Below are 17955 nucleotides of genomic sequence, written 5' to 3'. Positions count from 1 at the left end.
AAGAGAAAGCACCACCCACCCAAATCAAAAGCAGAATAAATATTGACGATGACAGATGAAAAGAAAGAAAGTCACAGAGAAGCAAAAAAAGTGTCCTCTCATTTACTGTGATCAATACTGTGCTATTTTAATTTTATATATAAACAAAATGAATCCATCTCCTGTGCACTGTACATGGGGAGTCAAGACCAAATGTTGTAGTCTTCAAGGGAAATGGGTTTAGAACACAGAGGTTAATTGGACAGGGGCATGCAGATGTAATTCAATTCCCATTTTAAAATTGTACTATAGGTCCTTGTTTATTATTATACCAGCCAATCTCCTGTGACATCAAGACCAAGTATAGTGTTCAGGTCATGCAAAGTTTAAGGGCAGGTGCGATAACTGAACCCGGATGGGGAAGCCGGTGGGTAGGGGGAAGAGGGAAACAGACAGGACAGGGAAAGGAGTGAAGTGACGGGGGAAGCAACAGTGGTGAGATACCCTTACTTCCACCAGTTCTGGAGTTCCTGTTCAATAATAGGGGTTGCGGTGAGCAACCTTTTCCTCCACCAGTCCCAGATTTCCCTACGAGTGGGCAGGTCCAGCTGATCATCTCCCGGCCAAACTTGGAACTCTCTCAGCAGGTGGGAAGGAGGTGGTGAGCTCTTGGGATCAGACAGGAGGTAAATGTGAGTTTGGAGTGCACATGTGTAAATGTATATAGTGTGGTAAATAAGGTTGGTGAGCTGCATGTCGCCACATTCCACAATGAAGCAATAACAGAGACCAGGATCAAAGAAGGGGAGGATTGGGAATTTAATATTCCTGGCTACAAGGCATTCAAGAAAGGGAAGGAAAAAAAGGAAGGGGGTGGTAGTGGCAGTATTGATCAAAAAAAAATGTATGATAGCACTGGAAAGGGATGATTTAGTTGAGGTGTCAAAGACGGAATCGATTTGGTTAGAATGAAGGATAGAGCAGCTATTACACTACTGAGTGTATATGAAAGGCCACCAAATAGTGGGAAGGAGATAAAGGAGCAAATATTCATGCACCTTACAGAAAGTTGAAAAAACTAGGGAGTAGTGATAATGGGGGAATTCAATTATCCTATATATAGAGACTGGGATAGTAACAGTGTAAAGGGAAAAGAGGGGTTGGAATTCCTGAAATGTGCACAAGAGAACTTTCTTGATCAGTGTGTTTCCAGCCCAATGGGAAAGGAAGCAGTGCTGGATTTATTTCTGGGAATTGATGTGGGGCATGTGGAGCATGTTTCAGTGGGGAAGCCTTTGGGGGACAGTGATCAGGTTTAAAATAGTTATGGAAACAACAACAAGCAGCATTTATATAGCAGTATTAATGTAGTAAAATGTCCCAAGAGGCTTCACAGGAGCGTCATCAAACAAAATTTGACACCGTGCCACATAAGGAGCTATTAGGACAGATGACTAAAAGCTTAGACATGGAGGTAGGTTTTAAGAAGTGTATTGAAGAAGGAGCGGTGGAGAGGCGGAGAGATTTAGGGCCCAAGTTTCCACATGATTTGCGGCTGATTTTTAGGAGCAACTGGTGGAGAACGGACTATCTTAGAAATCGCAATTCTCCACATTTTTTTTTCTGCAGTTCTAGTCAGGTAGAACAGTTCTACTTTGGAACAGAATTTTTTCTTCAAAAGGGGGCGTGTCCGGCCACTGACGCCTGATTTCAAAGTTTCCACAGTGAAAACGTACTCCAAACTAAGTTAGAATGGAGCAAGTGAAGATTTTTGTAGAACTGAAAAAACCTGTTCTACACATTAAAAAAATCAGGCGTAGGTTACAAATTAGGCGCCCAGAACAAGGTGGGGGGGGGGAGGGGGAAGGGAACTCATTAAATTCTACAATAAATCCTTATTTATACTTCTACAAATATTATTAAAATAAATCCAACCTGAATAAACATTTATAAGCAAAGAAAAGATTAAATAAACCATCTTCCTACCTGTGTGAAAGTGCTTCAGGCACAGAGAATGCTGCAGTCAGCCTGAGGCGCCCGTTCTTCCCGTGGAGGGGGGGGGGGGGAAGGAGGAGGCGCCCGTTCTTTCCCGCGGGGGGGGGAGGCGCCCGTTCTTCCCGCGGGGGGGGGGGGGGGGGTGAGAGGAGGCGCCCGTTCTTCCCGCGGGGGGGGGGGGGAGGAGACAGTGAGAAGGCTACAAGTGCTGATGGCAATGTGCTTTTATTAAAAAAAATGTTCCAAAAATTAAACAGCTACAAAGAACTACAAAAATGGCCGAGTGCCAATGTTTTTTTCACACTGAGCATGCGCGAACGCTCCAACGCGCACGCACAGCATTGCCGGCAGGAAAAAAACTAATTTAAATAGTACCCGCCCCCTCCCACTTACAAAATCGGTGCGTGTAGGCTCCGCCCCCCCTGGGCGCCGCGCCAGGCAGACAAGGAGCTGCAGAACGCTCCAGAATCGCGATTTTTTTTTTAGGCGCCGTTTTAGGCGCGAAAAACGGGCACCCAGCTCGGAGGGGCGCCCGTTTCTTATCGTGTGGAAACTTGGGCCCATAGGGAGGGAATTCCAGAGCTTAAGGCCTGAACAGCTGAATATGGAGCAATTAAAATCAAGGATGCATAAGTGGCCAGAATTGGAGGAGCGTAGAGATCTCAAAGGCTTGTAGGGCTCAAGGAGGCTACAGAAATAGAGAGGGGCAAGGCCATGGAGGGATATGAAAACAAGGATGAGAATTTTAAAATTCCGTTTCCGGACTGGGAGCCACCGAGATTCAGTGAGCACAGGGGTGATGGGTGAACGGGACTTAATGCGAGTTAGACAGCAGTGGACGAGCTCAAGTTTATGTAGGGTGAAAGATGGAAGTCCGGCCAGGAGGACATTGGAATAGTCAAGTCTAGAGGCAACAAAGGCAAAGGACGAGGGTTTCAGCAGAAGATGAGCTGAGGCAGAGGTGGAGTCAGGCAATGTTACAGAGTTGGAAGTAGGCCAGTTTTGGTGGAACGGATATGTAGTCGGAAGCTCACCCCGGTGTCAAATATAACACCAAGGTTGCAAACAGTCTGGTTCACCCTCAAAGTTGCCAGTGGGAGGAATGGAGTTTGTGGCTAAAGAATGGACTTTGTGGCAGGGATCGAAGGCAGTAGCTTTGGTCTTTCCAATATTTAGTTCGAGGAAATTTCTGCTCATCCAGGACTGGATGTCAGACAAGCAGTGTGACAAATCAGAGACTGTGGAGGGGTCAAGAGAGGTGGTGGTGATGTAGAACTGGGCATCTCTAGAAATAAACCCTAAGTTATTGGGTTTGCTTTTTTTATGACCTTGCTAACCTGTGGCGCAACTTATAGTGAATGGTGTATTTGTACGAGATCCCTTTGTTTCTCTACCGTGCCTAGACTCGCATCTTCCAAGTAATAAGTGACCTTTCTATTCTTCCTACCAAAATGTAAAACCTTACATTTATCTGTGTTGAACTTCATTTGCCAATTATTTCCCCATTCTGCAAGTTTATTAATGTACCCCTGTAATTTGTTGCAGTCCTCCTCAGTATTGACTATCCCATCAATTTGGTATCATCCGCAAATTTAGAAATTGTGTTTTTGATTCCAAAGTTTAAATCGTTAATGTAAATTGTGAACAGCAGTGGTCCCAGCACCAATACCACTACCCACCTTCTGCCATTGTGAATAGCTATCCTTTACTCCCACTCTCTGCTTTCTGTCTTGAAGACAGCTAGCGATCTATTCTGCTACTTGTCCCCTGACTCCACATTCTCTGACCTTATTCATTAGTCTATTATGGGATACCTTATCGAAGGCCTTTTGAAAATCTAGATAAATTACATCTACTGCATTACCATTGTCTACTCTCTCTGTTACCTCTTCAAAAAATTCAATAAGGTTGGTCATGCAAGATTTTCCCTTTCAAAACCCATGCTGACTATTCATTATTATACTTTTAGTTTGTTATTTGTGACTTTGATAAAGGGCTTTTTTAGTACTGTGGCAGTGGCGGAAACCCGATTGGAGAGATTCAAACATGGAGTTGCGAGAAAGACGGGCACTGATTTGGGTGGCGACAACACATTCAAGGTCTTTGGAGAGGAAAGGGAGGTTGGAGACGGGATGATAGTTTGCAAGGACAGAGGGGTCAAGGGTGGATTTTTTTTTTTGAGGAGAGGGAAAAGGACAAAAAACAAATCAAGCGCAAAAATACTGAACTAGAGGAGGGCTAATTTCAGTGTGCTGATAGGGGATCTGGTCCACATGGATTGGAATCAACAATTGGTTGCCAAAACAGTAGTTAAACAATGGGGGGCCTTCAAACGGAAGATAATTCGCGTACAAAGTAGACATAGTCCCATGAAGAGGAAAGGAAGAGCATCCAATGCTAGAGCTCCCTGGATGACTAAAGATGTAGAGATTAAAAAGAAACAGAAAAAGGAAGCTTATGACAAATGCAAGGTCCATAATTCTGTATTCAGCTTGGTTCTTTACTGTAAGAGTTCTAAAAAAAGGCAATACGTGGGGCAAAGAGAGAGTATTAGAATAGATTAGTGGCTAACATAAAAGGGAATCCAAAGGTCTTTTATAAACACATAAATAGTAAAAGCATAGTCAAAGGAAGCGTGGGCTGATTCGGGACAAAAAAAAATCTTTTTGTGGAGGCAGAGAGCATGGCTGAGGTACTATACTTTGCATCTGTCTTCACTAGAGAAAAGGATGCTGCCAATATCACAGTAAAGGAGGTAGTAACAATATTGAATAAGTTAAAAATACGGATGCCCAGAAACGAGAGTTAGGACAAATATCACTGACTCTGCTCCACCCCCTCCCTCCCCAGCACAATTCTTACTAACCCTTTTCTGCGCATGCGTCCAACACCACGTTGCCTCCAGTGAGCAGCCGAATGCATCTGCTGAGCCTCCCGTGGTGCCGAGTCCCGAGCCTCCCACAGCGGCAGGGAGAGCGAGAGGCAGGCGGAAAGAAAGAGCTTGGGGGGGGGGGGGGGGGGGGGGGCGGGGGGCAGAGAGAGTGACACACAGGTGGTGGGGGTGATCAGAGGGATCAGAGGGGAGAGCAGGAAATCAGAGAAAACGGATCACATTCTTCCTACCCCCTGGTGTTGTGTAAGCTCGGTGCTTATGTTACAAGGGACATCGCTGAGGTGGATGAAATCCAGAAGTCACGACACTGTCACTATTCACTTCATACCCAATAAACATGTTAACAATCCGCACACAATGCTCCATCTATGGGGGTGGTAAGGTCTTGTGCTTGGGTAAGGGTCTTCAGCTGGCGGAGGGATGCACTTACGCTGGGGTAATGTACTTCCGCTGGAACTTGATAGCTTTTGGGGAGATCTATCCTCTGAGCTTCTGAAGTTAAAATGGATCGAATTACAAATTGGAAATTCACAAAACTTGGGCTGGGTGGTTCCAGTTACACATTCCAGAGGAACTTCAGGGTGTGGCTTATCCTGCAAGGGGACCAATCAGCAATAGGTCTGGAGAGCCAATCAGAGAAACGGCTGCATTTCAGTTAGTACAAATAGACGCATCCATAAAAATAGATAAAGAGGAGGTACTTAAAAAGCTGGCAGTACTTAAAGTAGAAAAGTCACTCGTTCCAGATGGGATGCATCCAAGGTTATTGAGGGAAGTAAGGGTGGAAATTGTAGAGACTCTGGTCACAATCTTCCAATCCTCCTTAGGTATGGGGGAGGTGCCAGAGGACTGGAGGTTTGCAAATGTTGCATCCCTGTTCAAAAAAAGGAGAGGGGGATAAACCCAGCAATTACAGGCCAGTCAGCCTAACCTCAGTGGTGGGGAAGCCTTCAGACACAATAATCTGGAACAAAATTAATTGGCAATTGTAAAAGAATGGGCTAATAAATGAAAATCAGCACGGATTTGTTAAAGGCAAATCGTGTTTGATTAACTTAATTGAGTTATTTGATATAATGGAGAGGGTTGATGAGGGTAGTGTGGTTGATGTTGTGTATATGGACTTTCAAAAGGCATTTGATAAAGTACCACATAATAGACTTGTTAACAAAATTAAAGTCCTGGGATTAAAGGGGTAGTGGCAGTGTGGCTACGAAACTGGCTAAGGGACAGAAAGCAAAGATTAGTGGTGAATGGTTGTTTTTCAGAATGGAGGGAATAATACAGTGATGTTCCCCAGGGGTCAGTATTAGGCCCACTGTTCTTTTTGATATATTTATATATTCATGATCTGCACGTGGGTATACAGGAAATAATTTAAAAGTTTACAGATGACATGAAACTCAGATATGCAGTCAACAATGAGGAGGATAGTAACAGACTTCAGGAGGACATAGACTGGGGAAGTGAGCAGACACATGGCAGATGAAATTTAATGCAGAGACGTAGCAGTAAAAGTAGCGATTCAGGTTAATAAGGCCATAAAAAAGCATTTCTAGAGGGACAGCATTGAAAAGCAGAGATGTTGCGTTCAACTTGTATAGAACCTTGGTTAGATCATACTTGGAGTACTGTGAACAGATCTAGCCTCCATATTATAAAAAGGATATAAACGCACTGGAGAAGGTGCAAAAAAGATTTACCAGAACTGAGGGGTTATATCTATTAGGAAACAGGCTGGGGCTCTTTTCTCTGGAAAAGAGAAGAATGAGGGGTGACCTGATAGAAGTCTTTAAAAATTATGAAAAGGTTTGATAGGGTAGATGTAGGGAAGATGTTTCCACTTGCAGGGGGGACCAGAACTAGGGGTCATAAATGTAAGATAGTCACTAATAAATCCAATAGGGAATTCAGGAGTAGTTAGAATGATGAACTCGCTACCACAAGGAGTAGTTGAGGCGACTAGCATAGATTCCTTTAAAGGGGAAGCTAGATAACCACAAGGGTGAAAGGAATAGAAGGATGTGTTGATGGGATTAGATGAAGAAGGCTCACATGGAGCATGAACACCAGCAATGGCCTGTTTCTGTGCTGTAAATGCTATGTAATATGCAGGTGTGAAGTCATACATTTTGGTAGGAAGAAAGAGAGGCAATATAAGGTAAATGGTACAATTTTAAAGTGTGTACAAAAATAGAGAGACCTGGGGATGCACGCACACAAATCTTTGAAAGTGGCAGGACAAGTTGAGAATGCTATTAAAAAACAGATGGGCTTCTTGGTTTTATAAACAGAGGAATAGAGTACAAAAGCAAGGGAGTTATGCTAAACCTTTATGAAACATTGGTTGGGCTAACTTCAGCTGCAGTATTATGTTCAATTCTTGGTACCACACTTTAGGAAGGATGTCAAGGAGTTGTTGACAGCAGAGAAGAAATTTACTAGAATGGTACCAGGGATGAGGGACTTCAGTTATATATAAAGACTGAAGGCGTTGAGGTTGTTCTCTTCAGAGCAGAGAAGGTGGAGAGGAGATTTGATAGAGCTGTTCAAAAGAACTAGAGGCAATATGAGGAACATTTATTTTATGCGGCAAGTTGTTGTGATCTTGAATGCACGCCTGAAAGGGTGGTGGAAGCAGATTCAATAACAACTTTCTCTTAACATGCAAAAGAGAAAAGGGAAAAACTTACAAGGCAATAAAGAAAGGGCAGGGGAGTGGGACTAATTGGATAGCTCTACCAAAGAGGAGCCGAATGACCTTCTGTGCTGTATCATTCTTTGATTCTAAAGCCCATCAGAGTGTAGTAGTTTACTCTTTACAGTGCCAATTTTGCAATCTCAGTAGGTGGGAAAAAGTTTCAAAACCATGAAATTTACATTACAACCTGTCGCGAAGGACGGGTTCATATTCAAAACTGTCCAATGTCCTTCAGTTACGAATGGAGGGAAGGGTAAGGCAGGGAGAGCAAAAGGTTGCTCAGGCTTAGGAATAGAAATGTAGTCAGCTTTGCAACCAAGAGGTGGAAGACGATTCAAAAATCACTGAGTTACATATTTCTCTTGGAGGGGATGGTTTCATAATTCTTGAGGTGGGAGGGAGCCAATTCCACTTTTAGGATGGACTATGCCAAAGGAATTGTATTTCAGGAAGGATTGGAGCCAGGAAAGGGAACTCTATGGGTCTGGGAAAATATATGAATCTACATGACAGAAAACAGTTGAATGCTGAATCTCACTTTGCTAACTCTTTGTGAAAGTGTCAAGCTTCCAAAGCTTCTTCCTCCCATTGTCCCTTCCCTTTCCAAACATATTTGTTTGCAGTTCTAACATCTGTCCCTTCTTTCTCTCACACAGTGTGCACACCCCTGCCCTCTGCCTCATCCTACCCATGCTGGACTCATCCGTCTGCAGGATTTCTTCGTGCTTATAGTTGCCATTCATTATTCTAGTGGAGGAGTTTTCCAAGACTCCGTTGGTGTAGTGCTCTGGTTCCATTTCCATTTCACTGTCACTGTTGAACAATAACACATAAATCAGGTGGCAAAATCCTCCAACCCATTTGAATGGATCTTTCAGGTTCAAATCTATTGAGATGCGCACCTGTAAGAACTCCCTCTCCCCACCAAAACGTAAAAGGGTATAGTCTTCATCTTTTCCTTTTCTATCTTCACTCAATCTGGTCCCAGGCCTCTATAACGTGCATGAGAGCAGGCCAGCCAAATCTTTCTCCACTTTAGGTTGACTTCCTTTGTCATGGGGGCAATGCCTGACCTCAGTATTTCTTTATAACCATGACTAGCAATTCACCAAGAGGGGAATCACAGACATGAGCCCTCCTGATATTTTATTGGAGCTAAAACATACTTGGAAATGAAACATTTTTTAAAGTTAGCTTTCCCTTTCCACACACTGGGTGCCAGTGGTGAAAAGGCAGTGTACTCTCACACTAAACGCAATGACCATTTTTTAAAAAACCCAGCAGACAGTTTCAGTCATGAAGCACAGGCATTTTCATAGTGCAAATCGATCAAAAATAATTCAACTTCATAAATCAATCACAGCTTTCTCTAGTCACAAAGCTGATGAGATTGAGCATGAGTTGTCATAGTATACATTTTACCTGGCCATTCATTTTTGGGTTTGGGATATTTTCTGTAAGTGGATTTAGCTAGAATCAGGCACCTGTGTGCATTGGACTGCTTCATAAGAGTACGCAACAATGAAGATCTGGATACCAGGAAAACCTGGATCGGGGTCTGTATGTTATGGATCTTCACAGCAAAAATAGAAAACCAAATTAATTCAGCTCCAAAGTTGACACAGCTGCAGCCCCTACCAACAAAGAACATTTCAAATAGGTGCTAGTTTCCCCCATACTTATTCTCCTCTCCATTACTGCTGATGTGTTTTGGAGACTTTTGAGTTGGAAGACTGATAACAGAACATTAAATATGATTGTGATTCATACTTCACATTATTCTCCCACACATCCCAATAAGTTCTTTATTCCCCTTCCGTACTTAACCTCATTACCAAATCTGGTAATGAGGTTCTGTTGCAAAATATAAGAATGCTAAGACATTTAGAATTCACAAGTCTTCACTGTTCTGGTATCTTTCGCCACCCCTCCTAGCAGTTCATAAACACTGAAACTGTGCTGTATAAATTAGCCACTTTAATGCCACACAAGATCAGATAGGACACATCAGGTTGTAGGTGAAGAAACCATCTGGAATTTGATTTGCGAACACACCATGGCCATCTCACATTGGTTACGTATCTTTGTAATAATTTCTATTAATACAGTAACTCCAATACTACAGTGGGAATTAGCAGAAAGAAACAGCTTGCATTTATATAACACCATTTCTATTTTATTTTGAAGGGATTCAAGGACTATTATTCGTGTTTTGCCCATCGCATTCTTGGTTCTGTGAAATGGAAAACTAATTGTCTTGCTTATAATTTACAACGAGGCTGATATTCTTTCTTTTCTTAAACTGTAAACATTTGGTTTGATTGTAGTCAGCGGGGCAGTATTGTGACAGACATACCTGGTTTCCTGGTTACTTGTACTACTGTGCTGCTGCGATTTGGAAGAGTCTGTAGAATTGGACTCTGAATAGTTTACAGAGGAGGGCGAGGAAGAAGACGAAGAAGATGAGGATGAGGAACTTATAGCTGGATATTTGTTGTGGACTGGTTTGCTTTTTGATGACACAACCCCATTGCTGCAGTTTGGGCTATCTGCTCCTGCAAGGTACAAAATAGATTTAAGTACAGAAAAAGGAGCATGGTTGTTAGTCTTTAAATTGCAGTTTGGTATCATTTATCCTGTATCTCCCCCTCCACAACCATGATCTGCTCTTTGGTCCCAGCAAGCCAAGAAGATCTTTCCTACTGAAAGTTTATCCAACTCAATATTTGATTTTCTAGAAATAGTTTAAAAAAATGTGTTCATGGGATATGGGCGTCACTGGCAAGGCCAGGATTTATTGCCTATCCCTAATTGCCCTTGAAAAGGTGGTGGTGAGCTGCCTTCTTAAACCGCTGCAATCAGTGTGGTGTAGGTACTCCCACAGTGCTGTTAGGTAGGGAGTTCCAGGATTTTGACTGAGCGACGATGAAGGAACAGCAATATATTTCCAAGTCAGGATGGTGTGTGACTTGGAGGGGAACTTGGAGGTGGTGCTGTCCCCATGTGCCTGCTGCCCTTGTCCTTCTAGGTGGCAGAGTCATGGGTTTGGGAGGTGCTGTCAAAAAAACCTTGGCGAGTTGCTGCAATACATCTTATGGTACACACTACAGCCAAGTTGCACCGATGGTGGAGGGAGTGAATGTTTAAGCTGGTGGATAGGGTGCCAATCAAGTGGGTTGCTTTATCCTGGATGGTGTCGAGCTTCTTGAGTTTTGTTGGAGCTACACTCATCCAGGCAAGTGGAGAGTAATTCCATCACACTCCTGACTTGAGCCTTGTAGATGGTGGAAAGGCGTTGGGGAGTCAGGAGGTGAGTCACTTGCCACAGAATACCCAGCCTCTGACCTGCTCTATTTATGTGGCTGGTCCAGTTAAGTTTCTGGTCAATGGTGACCCCCAAGATTTTGATGATGGTAATGCCGTTGAATATTAAGGGGAGGTGGTTAGACTTCCTCTTTTTGGAGATGTTCACTACCCGCCACTTATTAGCACAAGCCTGAACGTTGTCCAGGTCTTGCTGGATGCAGGCACGGACTGCTTCATTATCTGAGGAGTTGCGAATAGAACTTAACACTGTGCAATCAGAAGTGAACATCGCCACTTCTGACCTTATGTTAGAGAGGTGGTCATTGATGAAACATATGGAGACATAGTATCAGAGATTCAAGAATAATGCAAAGGTCCAACAAACCTACACTTGTGGCTTGGAGAGTCTCTTGCAGAGGCAAGAAAGCAAAGATCTGTGTAGAACCACTATCATCATCATCATCATAGGCAGTCCCTCAAAACAAGGATGATTTGCTTCCACGTCAAAAAGGGATGAATTCACAGGTGTTTCAATGAAGGACCTAATATTCCAGTTCCAAACTACATCTTGAAGGGTGGAAGATGCCTGTGTGTACATTTTTTTAACGTGTGGTGGCCGTTGCACACCAGCCACCACACGGGCTTCATAGAGCTAGGCCTTGTTCCAGTAGCAAGGATTAACCAAAACGACTGGAGACCTGCTCTGCTGAACGGACCTAGCGCACACATATATCGCAGTGTGGGCTGGACCGTGCTGCCCCTGGGCAGTCGCCTCTCCTGGGCCCCGATCACATCCCTCTACGAACTCTCGCCGCTCCTTCGCCCCGACCTCGCCGCCCCATCTGTACCTGCCCGTACTCCAATCAGCGACCTGGATTTGGGCGATGTCAAATCCAGTCACCCTCTTCACAGCCATAGTCCTCCTGCAGCAGCACGCGATGCTCCCTGCAGTGTTGTTCCCTCTCATAAAACCATGCTGACTCTGCATGATTGTATTATGATTTTCTAAATGTCCTGCTACTGCTTCCTTAATAATGGATTCCAGTATTTTACCAATGACAGATGTGAGGCTAACTGGCCTATAGTTTCCTGCTTTCGGATTCCCTCCTTTCTTGAATAGGGGTGTTAAATTTGCGATTTTCCAATCCACTGGGGCCTTTCCAGAATCTAGGCAATTTTGGAAGATTACAACCAATCTGCAGCCACTTTTTTAAAGACCCTCCGGTGCAGGGCATCAGGTCTCAGCCGTTAGTTCCATTAGTTTGCCCAGTACTTTTTCTCTAGTGGTAATGATTGTTTTAATTTCCTCCCTCCCTTTTCCCCCTGATTTTCTACTATTATTGGGATGCGTTTAGTGTCTTCTACTGTGAAGACAGATACAAAATATTTGTTCAAAGTCTCTGCCACTTCCTTGTTTCCCATTATTAATTCCCCAGTCTCATCCTTTAAGGGACCAACATTTACTTTAGCTGCTCTCTTCTTTGTTATATATTTGTAAAAGTTCTTACTGTCTGTTTTTATATTTCTTGCTAATTTACTTTCATAATCTATTTTCTCCCTCTATTATTTTTTTAACCATCCTTTGCTGGTTTCTAAAATGTTTCCAATCTTCTGGTCTACCACTAATGGTCGCAACACTGTAAGCCTTTTAACATAGAAACATAGAAATTTACAGTGCAGAAGGAGGCCATTTCGGCCCATCGTGTCCGCACCGGCCGACAAAGAGCTGCACGGCCCTTGGTCAGCAGCCCTAAAGGTTACATATAAACCTATGAACAATGACGGAAAGGCAAAGAGCACCCAGCCCCACCAGTCCGCCTCACACAACTGGGACACCTCTTATACTGAAACATTCTACACTCCACCCCAACCTGGGAGAGGCAAAAACCCAGGCCAATTTAGGGAGAAAAAATCTGGGAAAATTCCTCTCCGACCCATCCAGGCGATCGAAACTATTCCAGGAGATCACCCTGGCAGTATTCCATTCCCTGCAGTACTTACCATTATATCTGCGCTGTCCAACAAAAGGTCATCCAGTCTAATCCTAATTACCAGCTCTAGGTCCGTAACCCCCCAGGTTACTGCACTTTAAGTGCCCATCCAACCATCTCTTAAAAGTGGTGAGGGTTTCTGGATCCACCACTCTTCGAGGCAGTGAGTTCCAGATCCCCACAACCCTCTGTGTAAAGAAGCCCCCCCCCCCTCAAATCCCCTCTAAACCTTCCACCAACCACTTTAAAATTATGCCCCCTCGTAATAGACTCCTCCACCAATGGAAATAGGTCCTTACTATCCACTATGTCCAGGCCCCTCAATATTTTGTAAACATAGAAAATAGGTGCAGGAGTAGGCTATTCGGCCCTTTGAGCCTGCACCGCCATTCAATAAGATCATGGCTGATCATTCCCTCAGTACCCTTTTCCTGCTTTCTCTCCATACCCCTTGATCCCCTTAGCCGTAAGGGCCATATCTAACTCCCTCTTGAATATATCCAATGAACTGGCATCAACAAGTCTCTGCGGCAGGGAATTCCACAGGTTAAGAACTCTCTTAGTGGAGAAGTTTCTCCTCATCTCAGTCCTAAATGGCCTACCCCTTATCCTAAGACTATGTCCCCTGGTTCTGGACTTCCCCAACATCGGGAACATTCTTCCCGCATCTAGCCTGTCCAGTCCCGTCAGAATCTTATACATTTCTAAAAGAGCCCCTCTCATCCTTCTAAACTCCAGTAAATAAAGGTCCAGTTGATCCAGTCTCTCCTCATATGACAGTCCAGTCATCCCTGGAATTAGTCTGGTGAACCGTCGCTGCACTCCCTCAATAGCAAGAACATCCTTCCTCAGGTTAGGAGACCAAAACCGAACACAATATTCCAGGTGAGGCCTCACTAAGGCCCTGCACAACTGCAGTAAGACCTCCCTGCTCCTATAATCAAATCCCCTAGCTATGAAGGCCAATATATCATTTGCCTTCTTCACCGCCTGTTGTACCTGCATGCCAACCTTCAATGACTGATGAACCATGACACCCAGGTCTCGTTGCACCTCCCCTTTTCCTAATCTGCCGCCATTCAAATAATATTCTGCCTTCGTGTTTTTGCCACCAAAGTGGATAACCTCACATTTATCCACATTATACTGCATCTGCCATACATTTTCCCACTCACCTAACCTGTCCAAGTCACCCTGCAGCCTCTTAGTGTCCTCCTCACAGCTCACACCGCCACCCAGTTTGGTGTCATCTGCAAATTTGGAGATATTACACTCAATTCCTTCATCCAAATCGTTAATGTATATTGTAAAGAGCTGGTGTCCCAGCACTTCACTAGTCACTGCCTGCCATTCTGAAAAGGACCCGTTTATCCCAACTCTCTGCTTCCTGTCTGCCAATCAGTTCTCTATCCACGTCAGTACATTACCCCCAATATCATGTGTTTTGACTTTGCACACCAATCTCTTGTGCGGGACTTTGTCAAAAGCCTTTTGAAAGTCCAAATACACCACATCCACTGGTTCTCCCTTGTCCACTCTGCTAGTTACATCCTCAAAAAATTCTATAAGATTCGTCAAGCACGATTTCCCTTTCATAGATCCATGCTGACTTGGACCGATCCGATGATTGATTCCAACATTTTCCCCACTACTGATGTCAGGCTAACCGGTCTATAATTACCCGTTTTCTCATCCTCCTTTTTTTAAAAGTGGTGTTTCATTAGCTGCCCTCCAGTCCATAGGAACTGATCCAGAGTCAATAGATTGTTAGAAAATGATCACCAATGCATCCACTATTTCTAGGGCCACTTCCTTAAGTACTCTGGGATGCAGACTATCCGGCCCCGGGGATTTATCAGCCTTCAATCCCATCAATTTCCCTAACACAGTTTCCTCCTAATAAGGATATCCTTCAGTTCCTTCTTCTCACTAGACCCACTGTCCCCAGTACATTCGGAAGGTTATTCTGTGAAGACAGAACCAAAGTATTTTGTTCAATTGGTCTGCCATTTGTTTGTTCCCCATTATAAAGTCACCTGAATCCAACTGCACTAATCTTTTTCTCTTCACATATTTATAGAAGCTTTTGCAGTCAGTTTTTATGTTCCCTGCAAGTTTCCTCTCGTACTCTATTTTCCCCCTCTTAATTAAACCCTTAGTCCTCCTCTGTTGAATTCTAATTTTCTCCCAGTCCTCAGGTTTGTTACTTTTTCTAGCCAATTTATAGGTCTCTTCCTTGGTTTTAACACTTTCCTTAATTTCCCTTGTTAGCCACGGTTGAGCCACCTTCCCCGTATTATTTTTACTCTGGACAGGGATGTACAATTGCTGAAGTTCATCCATGTGATCTTTAAATGTTTGCCATTGCTTATCCACCGTTAACCCTTTAAGTATCCTTTGCCAGTCTATTCTAGCCAATTCACGCCTCATACCATCGAAGTTACCTTTCCTTAAGTTCAGGACCCTAGTTTCCGAATTAACTGTGTCACTCTCCATCTTAAGTAATTCTACCATATTATGGTCACTCTTCCCCAAGGGGTCTCGCACAACAAGATTGCTAATTAGCCCCTTCTCATTACACATCACCCAGTCTCGGATGGCCAGCTCTCTAGTTGGTTCCTCAACATATTGGTCGAGAAAACCATCCCTAATACACTCCAGGAAATCCTCCTCCACCACATTGCTACCAGTTTGGTTAGCCCAATCAATATGTAGATTAAAGTCGCCCATGATAACTGGTGTACCTTTATTGCACACGTCCCTTATTTCTTGTTTGATGCTGTCCCCAACCTCACTACTACTGTTTGGTGGTCTGTACACAACTCCCACTAGCGTTTTCTGCCCTTTGGTATTCCGCAGTTCCACCCATACCGATTCCACATCATTCAGACTAATGTCCCTCCTTACTATTGCATTAATTTCCTCTTTAACCAGAGGTTTAACCACCTCAATAAAGGTCTCCTCTCAACCTCCTCTGTTCCAATGAGAATAAACCCAGCCTATCCAATCTGTCCTCATAACTAAGATTCTCCATTCCAGGCAGCATCCTAGCAAATCTCCTCTGCACCCTCTCTAGTGCAATCACGTCCTTCCTATAATACGGTGACGAAAACTGCACACAGTACTCCAGCTATGGCCTAATCAAAGTATTATACAATTTAAGCATAACCTCCCTGCTCTTATATTCTATGCCTCAGCCAATAAAGGCAAGCATTCCCTATGCCTTCTTAAACACCTTATCCAGCTGGCCTGCTACTTTCAGGGATCTGTGGACAAGCACTCCAAGGTCCCTTTGTCCATCTACACTATTAAATGGCCTACTGCTTAATGTGTATACCCTTTCCTTATTAACCCTCCCAAAGTGCATCACCTCACACTTCTCTGAATTAAATTCCATTTGCCACTGCTCTGCCCACCTGACCAGTAGATTGATATCCTCCTACAGCCCCTGACGTTCCTCTTCATTATCAACCATCAATTTTAGTGTCACCTGCAAACTTCTTAATCATACTCCCTATATTCAAATCTAAATCATTGATATATACCACAAAAAGCAAGGGGCCCAGTACTGAGCCCTGCGGAACCCCACTCGAAACATCCTTCCAGTCACAAAAACATCCATCAATCATTACCCTTTGCTTCCTACCTCCAAGTCAATTTTGGATCCAACTTGCCACTTTACCCTGTATCCCATGGGCTTTAATCTTCGTGACCAGTCTACCATGTGGGACCTTATCAAAAACTTTGCTAAAGTCCATATACACCACATCGTACGCACTACCCTCATCAACCCTCTTGGTTACCTCCTCAAAAAATTCAATCAGATTAGTCAAACACGATCTTCCCTTAACAAATCCGTGCCGACTGTCCCTAATTAATCCTTGCCTTTCCAAATGCAGATTTATCCTGTCTTTCAGGATTTTTCCAATAATTTTCCCACCACTGAGGTTAGGTTGACAGGCCTGTAATTACTCAGCCTATCCCTTTCTCCCTTCTTAAACAACGGTACTACATTAGCAGTCCTCCAATCCTCCGGCACCATGCCCAGATCCAAAGAGGACTGGAAAATGATGGTCAAGGCCTCTGCTATTTCCTCTTTTACTTCGCTCGACAGCCTGGGATGCATTTCATCCGGGCCTGGGGACTTATTTACTTTCAAAGCTAAACCCCTCAATACTTCCGGTCTCACTATATTTATTTCATCCAGAATTATCACACTCCTCCTCGATAGCAATATCTGCATCACCCCTTTCCTTTGTGAAAACAGATGCAAAGTATTCGTTAAGAACCCTAGCAACATCTTCCACCTCCACACAAAGATTACCCTCATGGTCTCTAATAGGCCCTACCCTTTCATGGAGTGCTCCATTCAGAATTCAACCAAATAGAAATTTGGGCGCCACCTGGTTAGGAGTTAGCCTGTTCTTTGGGCCGGCGGCCTAAGCAAATAAACCAAACACCAGCAGCTGAGAGAATCAGCAACAAAAACGGTGTCATTGTGGTATGGTGCAGAAATATATTTTATTGGAAGACTCGCGGCGACGAGACTCGAGCTGCTCAGCGCCCTCCTGGATGCTCTTCCTCCACTTTGGGCGATTTTGGGCCAGGGATTCCCAGGTGCCGGTGGGGATGTTGCACTTTTATCAAGGATGCTTTGAGGGTGTCCTTGAAACGTTTCCTCTGCCAACCTGGGGCTCGCTTGCTGTGTACGAGTTCAGAGTAGAGCGCTTCTTTGGGAGTCTAGTGTCGGGCATGCGGACGATATGGCCTGCTCAAATGAGCTGGTCGAGTGTGGTCAGTGCTTCGATGCTGGGGATGTTGGCCTGATCGAAAACACTGACGGTGTGTCTATCCTCCCAGTGGATTTGCAGGATCTTGTGGAGGCAGCGCTGGTGGTATTTCTCCAGCGCTTTGAGGTGTCTACTGTATATGGTCCACGTCTCTGAGCCATATAGAAGGGTGGGTATCACTACTGCCTTGTGCCGTGAGGGACTAGGGAGCGTCCTCCTCAGTTTCGGCTGCCCTCAAAAGTTTCTCACCATCCTCCTCCTGCTCCATGATGACATGCGAGCTGCGATCCTGACCAATGG

The 17955-nt window shown here is 44.1% G+C and overlaps 1 protein-coding gene across 3 annotated transcripts in view; it reads right to left on the bottom strand.

Moving 5' to 3' along the window:
* Nucleotides 1-17955, bottom strand: part of ranbp10 (RAN binding protein 10) — a 190192-nt gene that overhangs the window by 13629 nt on the left and 158608 nt on the right. For all 3 annotated transcript variants that reach the window (XM_070897955.1, XM_070897956.1, XM_070897957.1), the window contains 2 exons: nucleotides 9925-10123; nucleotides 8257-8381 (listed from right to left, as the gene is read on the bottom strand). In XM_070897955.1, the coding sequence (XP_070754056.1) occupies nucleotides 8257-8381; nucleotides 9925-10123 (324 nt within the window). The remainder of the gene's footprint in view (nucleotides 1-8256; nucleotides 8382-9924; nucleotides 10124-17955) is intronic.

The sequence above is a fragment of the Pristiophorus japonicus genome, chromosome 13, assembly GCF_044704955.1.
Source record: "Pristiophorus japonicus isolate sPriJap1 chromosome 13, sPriJap1.hap1, whole genome shotgun sequence".
In the NCBI taxonomy this organism is placed as follows: domain Eukaryota; kingdom Metazoa; phylum Chordata; class Chondrichthyes; family Pristiophoridae; genus Pristiophorus; species Pristiophorus japonicus.
Note: the sequence above shows the minus strand (reverse complement) of the source record. Positions and strands in the feature narration are given on the sequence as shown.